Source organism: Rutilus rutilus (genome assembly GCF_951802725.1).
Source record: "Rutilus rutilus genome assembly, chromosome: 3".
NCBI lineage: Eukaryota > Metazoa > Chordata > Actinopteri > Cypriniformes > Leuciscidae > Rutilus > Rutilus rutilus.
This window is the reverse complement of record NC_140211.1, coordinates 1,193,023-1,204,421: the sequence shown is the minus strand read 5'-3', so window position 1 is coordinate 1,204,421 and position 11,399 is coordinate 1,193,023. Positions and strand designations below refer to the sequence as shown.

At 38.7% G+C, this 11,399-nt stretch overlaps 2 protein-coding genes across 9 annotated transcripts in view; both read left to right on the top strand.

The window, feature by feature from the left end:
- LOC311287881 (uncharacterized protein) overlaps window positions 1–1,571 on the top strand; it is an 11,116-nt gene extending 9,545 nt beyond the window's left edge. The window contains exon 3 of the mRNA XM_084404992.1: window positions 1–1,571. This exon is cut by the window's left edge and continues 1,379 nt beyond it. The gene's annotated coding sequence lies outside the window, so the exon portion shown is untranslated.
- A 6,538-nt stretch (window positions 1,572–8,109) lies between these two features.
- The window catches only part of LOC311287872 (uncharacterized protein), a 28,583-nt gene continuing 25,293 nt past the window's right edge, over window positions 8,110–11,399 (top strand). For all 8 annotated transcript variants that reach the window (XR_014626826.1, XR_014626827.1, XR_014626828.1 and 5 more), the window contains exons 1-2: window positions 8,110–8,310; window positions 9,544–9,653. Coding sequence is in view for 1 of the 8 variants with exons in the window: in XM_084404982.1 (XP_084261108.1) it covers window positions 8,198–8,310; window positions 9,544–9,653 (223 nt within the window). In the remaining 7 variants the exon portion in view is untranslated. The remainder of the gene's footprint in view (window positions 8,311–9,543; window positions 9,654–11,399) is intronic.

Here is an 11,399-nt window from a genome sequence, read left to right as displayed (position 1 = left end):
GGTTTATATATTTATCATCAGTTTGTTTCAATCGCACTCAGTTTAACTGATTGAATATTGTTTATTCCACAGCTAGTCGTATTTTAAACAATGTTCATACTTTTGAACTGAACGCATTTAATGGGGATGATCGATATCGGCCGATATATGTTCATTTTTAATGCTATCGATAAGAACATTAGGTCGATATTTTAAAACGAAAATACAGTTTTTACAAAGGTAAAAGGTAACTGAATATACAAAGGTCATATCGGCTACATAAAATTATCATGAGAACATTATATTGTGTGTTTTGGACATGGATTTAATAGTGAGACACAATCAGGCTCTCACAATTCAGATTCAGATTTATCTGCCAATATATCGGTTATCGCCTTTCGAATATAAAGAATTATCGGTAACCGGTATCTGCCAAAGTTTTCATATCAGTGCCACCCTAATTTTTCTATATTTTCACACAGAACGGATTTACGATGATTAAAAAAAAGAGTTTTAAAGAGTTTTAGAGTAAAAGACTTTTAAAGAAAGTCAAATAAACTATGCCATGAAATCTGAACTGTTTAATTTATGCATGACTGACAGATATGCATCACATTAAGTTTATTAGTTAAAATCCAAATGCATGGAAATTTTATATGCAATTCAAACACATAAATCTCTAATTTAGAGCTAAATATTGTTCCGTTCAGGAGAAAGTCCTGTACGTGTGTAGTGTCGTTTCACACACACACTCCTGTACGTGTGTAGTGTCGTTTCACACACACATTCCTGTACGTGTGTAGTGTCGTTTCACACACACACTCCTGTACGTGTGTAGTGTCGTTTCACACACACACTCCTGTACGTGTGTAGTGTCGTTTCACACACACACTCCTGTACGTGTGTAGTGTCGTTTCACACACACACTCCTGTACGTGTGTAGTGTCGTTTCACACACACACTCCTGTACGTGTGTAGTGTCGTTTCACACACACACTCCTGTACGTGTGTAGTGTCGTTTCACACACACACTCCTGTACGTGTGTAGTGTCGTTTCACACACAAACAAATAAAGTTTATGAGTTTATTAGATTTAGGCTATACGACAATGATGAAGGAATGAAGTGTTTAATGACTAATATACATGACAGAGATATGAATATGACCTGTATGATGCGACTAACACTCATACTGTACTAACTGATGATGTAGCCTTGACTTAGACTGTGAATTACTGTATGATGGAAGTCATATTTCATTGTGAACTAAATGAAAATCAAAGGCATTACTGGAAATAATAGTATCATTTTTTAGAAAAAACAACAAAAAACACTATACTTATAACCAAAAATCTGAATGATTAATATATTAATTTCTTTATTTATTAAATTTTACTGTAAATGTAACACTGTGACGCATTTGTTTGCTACTAATACCAGCAGAAGTTATGAATGCTGTGAATCATATTCAGATGTTTATGCACTGTTTGATCTGTGATCTTGCACACTAACTCTCGCTTCACGCCTTTACTGTATATTACTGATCACAGCATAATGACATGTCTATATTAATCAATAAATTATGGGATGAAACCCGTGTGTGTGTGTGTGTGTGTGTGTTGTTCGAGTTTAATAAAATAATAAACTTTCAAAATGAATAATACAAACTGCAATAATAAAAAGCTTGACAAATAAAGAACACATTATCTCCCTGAATAATAATAATATTTTTACATAGATATTAATATTAACTGATGAATTCTCTTAATAATTTGCTAAATTAATTATGCGATAATCACAATGATTCTGGGCAACACCAAGAATTAATTATTTATTCTGCATGTTCCTTGAAATGATATATAAATATCAATTTAATCAACAACAAAAAAAGGAAACATCATGTGTCGCTAAAAAAGAAAACCAGAAATAATAAAACAATAGCAAACTCACACTTTACATTTAAAAATATACATTAGAAATGATAAAAATCATTAATATAAAAATGATATAATTCATTACAACGGTAATAATTAAAACGTGTAAATACAAGCACCACCTCAGAATAACACGTTTTATATTTACATGCAGTTAATTAGCATTACTCAAAATATACAGTAAAATTTTCTTTTTTATATATTAACTATACTTCAATACTCCATATACACAGTAATATTTACTCAATGAATTCTTGCCTCTTTAAGATCAGATTGAGATAAAAGCGTCTGCTGAATGAATTCATGTAAATGTTACATATTAAATGCACAGAACACTGTAATGTGTGAGCAATATTGATAATTTTATAAATATGAAGCATTTAGGAGGTCTTAAAAAATACATATTTACATGCATTAACACTAGAACTACCAAGGCAGTCATTTTGACTGTTTTAAAATTTTGCAATGTACTATAACTTTGTTGAAATAAAACCCATGTAACTATAGGACCCTGACTTTTCCTAAATGTGTCTATAATTTATTCTATCATTGTTATTTTATTAAAATTACAAGACACAAAAGAGTTCTGAGTATTTCTACCTTGAATGTCCATAACAGTCACACTGACGTTTGCTCCTTTTTCCCGCTCTTTAAGATGCATCGCCGTTGCCTAGCAACAACAGTTGTTTGTTTAGTCTACAGAGCTTATGTAGCCCCGCCCCTTTTCAGCGCTGCGCTCGTTGTCTTTTGTCTTCCGGTCTGTATTTTCACAGCGATTTTGCGTGTTTATTAATGAACGGCTCGTTTTAAAATCTTCCCGGTCGACTGACATTTGTTTAGTCATCTGCTTTAAACATTACAGCCCTCATGATAACTTTCGTTAACTTTACATTAAGTAAATCCACTTGAAAAGCTAATTACTCCTGGACAGCAGCGCCATTGAAATATACAGAGCGGAAGTTAAAAGACAACATTCTGAAGATGGCGGCGCCCTCGTTTCTCTGGCGCATAAGGTCTATTGCAAAGCTGGAATCTAGCTTTAGCTTCGCGCTAAAACCAAATTGAAAAATTGAAAAGAGAATATCAGAACAATGTCAGCCAGAAGAGTGACTGCCAGCGAGGCCCATGCTTCAGGGCCTTGATGAGGCTGATGGAGATGTTCCAGGTATGTTAGGCTGTGATCTTGTGAGTTTCTTAGCCCATACATAGGCTAATATTAGCCCTGATAAAATAGATATTTCATGAAATAAAACAAACTAATTAGGCTATAATTTATTTTTGTGCTGTGCCAAGCGCAAGAGTACCCTAGTAATCCAGAGTTCTCGCGAGAGCACAAGTTGAATTTGCTCTAGGGCTGCAACTAACGACTATTTTAATAGTCGACTAGTCACCGACTATTGAAACGATTAGTCAACTAATCGAATAATTATTAAATTTTTCTAAAATTTAGCATGAGATTGCTTTAATTCTGTGGAAAATGATAGTAAACACAAGAAAGAAGGGGGTACTTCAATGAAAAATGCATATTTTATTGAACTTTGCTGCTGATAGGCCGATTCATACTAAAAGTAAATAAAAATGCCCTGTCTAAAACCAATTAGGCACAGTGCTCTGTCAGTATAGACATAAATGCATAAATAAAGAAACTCTATCATTTTTATAAAGGACAGGCACATTTGTTTTATAAGAAAAAATAAATTAAAATCAAGTAAACATTTATTTTTTATTTTTTTCGGGCATTTATATAGCGCTTTTCATATGTACTACTGTACACCCAAAGCGCTTTACAATCATGTCAGGGGATCTCTCCTCAACCACCACCAGTGTGCAGCATCCACTTGGATGATGCGACGGCAGCCACAGTACAACGGCGCCAGTGCGCTCACCACACACCGGATATAGGTGGAGAGAGGAGAGAGAGTGATAGAGCCAATTCAATGTAAGGGGATTATTAGGAGGCCATGATTGGTAAGGGCCAATGGTGTGTGGCCATGACACCGGGGTTACACCCCTACTCTTTACGAGAAATGCCATGGGATTTTTAATGATTTTCTTCCTGTAAACCAGGGGCAGGCACATTAGCAGCAATAAAACAGTAAACAAAAATATTAAGTGCATTTTGTGAGATACATTCAGTGGTCAATCTGTTGCAAAAGAACTTTACAACTCGTCTCCATGTTATTTAAATCTTACCGAGGCGAGTCAAACTCCGTTTCATTCAACTGTCCGACGTGCTTTCTCTTTAAATGTTCGTGCATCACCGAGGTGCTGCCGTGATACGCAAGGACTGCTTTGCAAACCATGCAGGTAATCTTTTTATTCGCCGTATCCAGGCTAAAATGCTCCCAAACTTTAGATGTTTTGGTACGCGCAGCTTCTGCGTTGGACGCCGCCATTTCTGTATGTTATCGCTCAGCAGAGAAGCTAATGCGCATGTGCGACTCACGGTAGAGATTGTAATGAAGAGAGATGCCTCACTCGGTCGGAAAAAACATGTCTGGCGACAACTTCGACAATGAAATTCATTGTCGACTATTTCTATTATCGATTTTTGTCGACAACGTCGACGAATCGTTGCAGCCCTAATTTGCTCAGCGAGTTACTCTGGCGTCGAGTAATGATGCTCATTAAATATGCCCCTCGATCTGAGCTGCACCAATCACAGCGGGTTTTCTGATATAGGCGGGCCAGAGGCGAGATGACGACAGCGCTGTGACGGCGAAGTCATCAGTGAACATTGTAAGATGGCTATGGATGAACACCAGTGGTTTGAAACGGCTTTGGCCGCTACAATGAACGAGTTAGACTTGGCTTTTTATCTAAAAGAGGAACAGAAGACGGCGCTCGAATCCTTCCTTTGCAAGAAGGGCGTTTTTGCTGTTTTGCCGACCAGATACGGCAAGAGTCTAATCTACCAGTTAGCTCCGCTGGTAGCTAAGCGATGTTGTGATTGGTCGTAGTGTTATCCAATTGCGTGCAGTGAGATTTTCAAATGCATGCTTGGTGCCGCCCCTCGAGCTGGCCGAGCTTCATTGGTCGACGCCAGACCATTAATCTTTTAGATTTAGGTCTGGATTTCCAGGCTACCACAAGAGCACTCGAGCGGCATGAAGCGGCGAAAGACGGCACAGTGTGGACTGTTGGACAGTCGGGTGACGTCATGACAGCAGCGAGAGCGCTCGCCAGCGCACCACTGAAGATGCCCACCGCTGTCCTGAGTCTGGCTGATGACGGAGCACATCTGGGACTGCACCGGGGCTGAGGCGCACAGAGTCCAGCAGGACAGCTCATGGGACAGGGGATGCACTAAAGGCCTTCACTGCTCTAGTCTACATTCGCGGGGCGCAGGGTGGAACAAGCATGGACTTGGCGAGCTTTTGATCGGCCGGCTGGGGCTGTGCAGTTTTCAAGGAGACCATGTCCCGAAATAGATTGCAGGAAATCATGGGATTCCTGCGTTTGACAAAAAGGAGACCAGAAGCACACGCCTGCAGGAGGACAAGTCTGCCCTGATGACCGAGGTTTGGGACAGATTCGTCCAGAACAGAACATATGCAAATGCTAGGGGCGCCACTCATCCATAGGGGCGGCAAAATGAGTGAACGAGTGATTTAAAATTTTTTTTTTTTTAATAATACTATTTTAAAACCATTAATTTGAAATACTACCAAATAAAGCACACAAAAAAAAAAAAACACAAAAACTTAACTAAGTCCCCCGACTCCGGTCCGGCACATCAATCTTCCCCCGCCCAGCGAGTGCTTGAAGTGCGTCAGAGACAGAGCGCGCGCGGTCAGGTGTTGGTAATTTGTCGTGTAGCGTCGCCTCTCGCCGCATCCAGTGTAGACAGCTCCCCTGTAGGAACGGGCCTGACAGCTCGCGCCGCGGCTAGACACGGTGAAAGTTCCTGATTGTGACGGACGGCCGAATTTACATGACACATTATAAATTAGCATTATAGTCTGCGATAGATACAGTGCCATAAAGAAGAGAAGTGACGGGGTGAAATAGGCTGTGATGCATCGGGCACCAGGTAAAATCTCGCCTAGGGCAGCAAACTGGTCAGAGCCGGCCCTGAATGCAAGGCTAGCAGTCTATCAGTGCAAAGCAAGGAGAAACGTCTGCATTCTCAGCACTGTCCACACAGCTGTTCACCAGTGGCCAAAAGCTAAACCAGACACAATCACATACTACAACAGAACCAAGGTTGGCATCACTGGCGAGGAAATACTCAGTGAAAGCCCCCACACGTAGATGGCCAGTGTTTTATAATATCCTTGACCTGGCTGCAATAAATGCTTCCGTCCTGTTCAAGAAATGCAGCAATGAGAGGATGTCATGGAGAAACTTCATAATGAAACTCGCAAATGAACTTCGCTCCAACCACATGAGCGCTCCACAAGTGACGGTGCGGGAGCCAGGAGCCCGGCAGGAGCCGATGGACGGAGAAGGCAGTGCCAACTGCGGAGGAACTGCAAGAAAAGGACACTTGTGGCAAATGTCTTAAGGTTGTGTGTGTGGGAGCTGCACACGAGACTACCAGTGTTCACTGTGAGTAACTGATCCACAAGCGTCACTAGCTGCGTTTCCATTACCCTTCAAATTGCGCAAATTGAAATTGCGAATTGAAAATACGCCCGATGGAAACACGTCAATTTCGCAAAAACTCCCATTTATCGCAAAAAAGTTTTCCCGCTCGCATGAGGAGCTTTTTCAGGCAATTCGAAAAAGAAATACTTCGCAAAACTGCAATGGAATCAGTTTTTGCGCATTTACAGTCACCTGACGTGATGAGGCGGTGTGTGTGGACAGAATACGAGACAGAGCTCTTTATTAAACTCATATACGACAAAAGAATTACAGGAATACTGGATTCTGAACCTCAAATAAATCCCACAATCAAGACCTTGAAGCAGATCTGAGGGAGAAACACCCAGAAACTCCTCATATGTGCCGCTCACAGGTATAATAAGGGTCGTTCCTCACCATTAATGCTTGAAAACACACACACATCTCCTTTGATTAATAATAATGGCCAGTGCAGTGGCTGCTGGGATATAGTACATAATCCTACCAACGTCTGTTGCCATGGTTTTTGGAATGATTTTACTGATCGCAAGAGGAAAAATGAAGTTTTAGTCGCATTATAACATCAGTTAATGGAAACGCCGTCATTTCACAATAGTTTTTTGTCGACATTTAGAAAAAATCGCAAAAGTTTTGCGTAAATCTGTAATGGAAACGCGCCTACTGACACTGATGCGCTGTTTGCCCCCAAAACAACCCCAGTTAGCCCGCTTAGTGGAGAATACTTTCATTAGGATTTTACAGCATGATATTTTTGCTCACTATTATCACAAATATTGGTTACAGGGCTTTCCTGCAGCTCAAACAGGAGAGGGTTGGCGCTTGCAACGCCAAGGTCATGGGTTCGATTCCCAGGGAAAGCAAGAACTGATAAGAAAGTAAATGTGTGCCTTGAAATGCAATGTAAGTCGCTTTGGATAAAAGCGTCTGCCAAATGCATAAATGTAAATGTCCTAAATCAGTTTGTTTTCTCTCAGTTTGTTATATTTTCATATTCTTTTCCCGGTGACGGTCAGAATGACTGATTTGGCCAGTTTGGGGCATATGCGTTTCATATGTGCCCATAAATATGGACGTTTTTTCCTAACATAATTAAAATTAAAATGTTTAAAAATATCAAATACATAAAGGTTTTACCTGTGCATTAAAATGCATATTGGCAATGCTTTTGTAAGTCCAAGGATGAATACATTTGTTTTCATTTTACAAAGAAAATAATAGAAAATTGATCAGTCTCGAATTTGTATCTGTAATTACAATAGCTGTTCTGTGGTTGTCAAGTAACTAATAAATGTTCAAATACATTAGAATTAAAATGTAGTGTTCTGATGTTTATTATTATATCCTAACATTACAGATCCATTTATTCTTAGATTTGATAGCCAGTGATGCACTGATCAATATAAATGATTATTTATAATATTATTGTATATAGTTGATGCACAGAAACATGAACATTGTAATGTGTGAGCAATAATTATATAGATAATTGTATGAATATTAACCATTTAGGAGGTCTAAATGCATAGAAATTCCCATGCATTCATTTAAATTATTTTTAATTGAATGCTCGAGTTTCTACTTGAGTTTTCCACGAATGCTGCTGTGATGCACTGATCTATGTAAGTGATCAGTTTATAATATTACTGTTTACGCTGGAGCCCATGTCAGGGCCTGGCTAGCGGAGGGCTTCTGCGCATGCGCACCGGAGCAGCGCTAATGGCGGAGAGCGTGCGGTCGCCGTTCGATTACCGGGATCCCCCGACCCTTGACAGCGACGGGGACGGCAGCAAGCCTCCGCCACCGCGCGGGTGAGTCTCTCCCGCTAACGGAACCGATCGGGCCGTTTGATTCGGTTGGGAACGCTGGGGTTCGCGTCCGTGCTAACGGCTAGCAGGTCCGGTTCTGTTGTCCTCGTGCCCACCGTGATGAGAGAACACCCGTGGCCGTTCTATCTCGTTCTCTGAGTTCGCGTGTGTCTTTACAGTGTGTGTGTGTTTACAGTGTGTGTTTTCCGCACCGCTTTACCGGGGAACCGTAACGCGGCCGCGACTCGAACGATTAGCAAAACACCGCGCGAGTGCGCGAAACCTGTGAGCGCGTGCATGTGTGCAGGCGACCGTTACAACAGTTTGCCATGGTAACCGTAACGCAAAACGTCGAGCGAATATTTTTTTACGACCGATAGCGATTAATTTTGTGCTTCAATGTGTCCATTCATCGCTTTGTTAAACCCATTTTGATTGGCTTAGTTTTGCTTCTCATATCTGATTAAATTATCAAACAGTTAACATAATATGCATTTTTTATATAACGATAATAATAATTTACATTAGAATGTGTTTATGTGTTATGTATATGATGTGTGTGTGTGTATGTGTATATATATATATATATATATATATACATATACATATACATAGGCCTACATACATACATATACATATACATAGCCTACATACATACATACATACATACATACATACATACATACATACATGCATGCATACACACACACACACACACACATAGATGTATATAAAATATATATATATATATATTCACAATCACACACACACACACACACACATTTATATATGAAGAGTTCAGATGCAAAAGCCTCTAAGCGCCATCTGAAATTTTCTTATAGCATGATCATTTTTATCAAGCTTGTATAGTTTAAGTTCAGTAATTTCACTTAAATGGCAATGAAGATTACCTATTAATTGTCATTTAAGTGAAATTACTGAACTTAAATATACAAGCTTGATAAAAATTATCATTCTAGAAGAAAATTTCAGATGGCGCTTAGAGGCTTTTGCATCTGAACTCTTCATATATATATATATATATATATATCAGGTGAAGCGTTTATTAAACTTTTATTGTGATAATTAATTTTCACATTATTATTTACATGATTATTTATTTATTTATTCTTAAATTTTTTGTGTGTTTATTAAACTGTTATTGTCAGCACTGATGCCTGTAATAGTCAGTACTGTATTGTACTGTGTGTGTGTGTGTGTGTGTGTGTTTCGCAGGCGTGTGTGTGGCAGGAAGAGGAAGGGGACGCCGGTGAAAGTGTGTGAACGAGTCGCGTATGTGACGGAGGATGAAGAGGAGAGTCTGTCTGAACACAGTTACAGCCCAGGTACTATTTTATATATATATATTGAGAAGTGGGGGCGACACAAAATGGGGGAAAATGTTTTTGCAATTTTAATCCCATTAAATGTATTTAAATACCTTTAGGGACTATGGTGATACAAAATCCAGGAAATAATTAAGTTGATTATAATGATGAATTCTGCCAAAAAGAATATAGTAGGCTACTAAACTATGTATAAGGAAAATATGTCTTACTTTATTGTTTAATAGAGGCCGATCACCAAGACTTTAGAGAATCATTTTATAAAGTCAAAAAATGTCACCATTAATGTTTGTGTGTAAATAAAATGTAAATAATGTGAGACTCAGTTTCCACTGTAATGTAGAAACAACATAAAGGCAGTAGGCCAGGGGTGGGCAAACTTTTTGGCTCAAGGGCCACACTGGGTTTTAAAATTTGACAGAGGGCCGGCCCAGTAGCAGATTATGAAACACGATCTCATGAAAGTGCGTATCTATTCCACGAATTTAATTTCTCGTGCCATTTATACGCCAAAAATATTTTTTTTGTGTGCATATGCTGTGCACTGTAAACCCCTTGGTTAGGATTAGGGGTGCGTAGTGCAATTTTTGAAAAATATTTGAAATAATTTGAAAGATATTTTGAAAAATGTCGGTAACCAAACAGTTGATGGACCCCATTGACTTCCATAATAGGAAAAGAAATAATAATACTATGGAAGTCAATGGGGTCCATCAACTGTTTGGTTACCGACATTTTTCAAAATATATTCTTTTGTGTTCAGCAGAAAAAAGAAATTCATACAGGTTTGAAACAACTTGAGGGTGAGTAAATGATGACCGAATTTTAATTTTTGGGCGAACTATCCCTTTAAGTGCGTATCATATGCACGCGAAAACTGCGTTTCATAAGAACTACAAATACAATTCGTCGTATTCGCACTTTCATGAGATCGGGCTGAGCAAACACATTTACGTTGTGGCAACGTCTGCGCGAAATTCAACAACTGAGAGACGACATTCTGACAATACATTTTTTTATGCTAGATATCCCCCATTTAGCATGTAATGTTTTGAGGTTAATTTTTAATTAGTCAGATGATTGATAATTATAGCCTATACTTTTTAAATATTGTTTATCCTTATTATTATTTAATGGGCCTAACCGTAAATTAGAAACAAAACACCTAAGTGTACACTTAGAAGAGTAAAAATGACAGAAGGTTACGTTAATTCAACTTTATTAAAACTGCATGGCAATCAATTTGCACTTCCAAAAGACATATTTGTGAAAAAAAAAAAAACGAAATAAACGATTATACAAATTTATTTTAAGTATAATAAAATAAAACATAAAAAGCAAAGGCAGATCAGAACATTTAATGAACAAAACCGGGTTCTGTAAGTTACATGGCAGACAGGGGAGCGTAACGTTAGTCGAAAGCCGGGCGATAAAGGAGGATAACTTAGGCTACATCCACAAATCCAGAGTAGCAAAAATAAATAGCAGACAAATCAAAGGAAAAACTAAACATGTGTGCAAGTGGTTACCAAACATTTTTTTCTCTGTGAGTTTTCATAAAAAGAAAAAAACATTAATGTGCACCAAATCTATGCGCTTAAGTTGCTGTCTGTTTGGTTTCCATGGTGACGCGTCTAGCTTGTTACGTGACACACCGCAGCCACAACAGCGCTGAATGAATGATGATCTGCTTTTATGTCATTTTTCCTTTTTTACATTTGTTAGCTATGGCATGAAATATCTGAT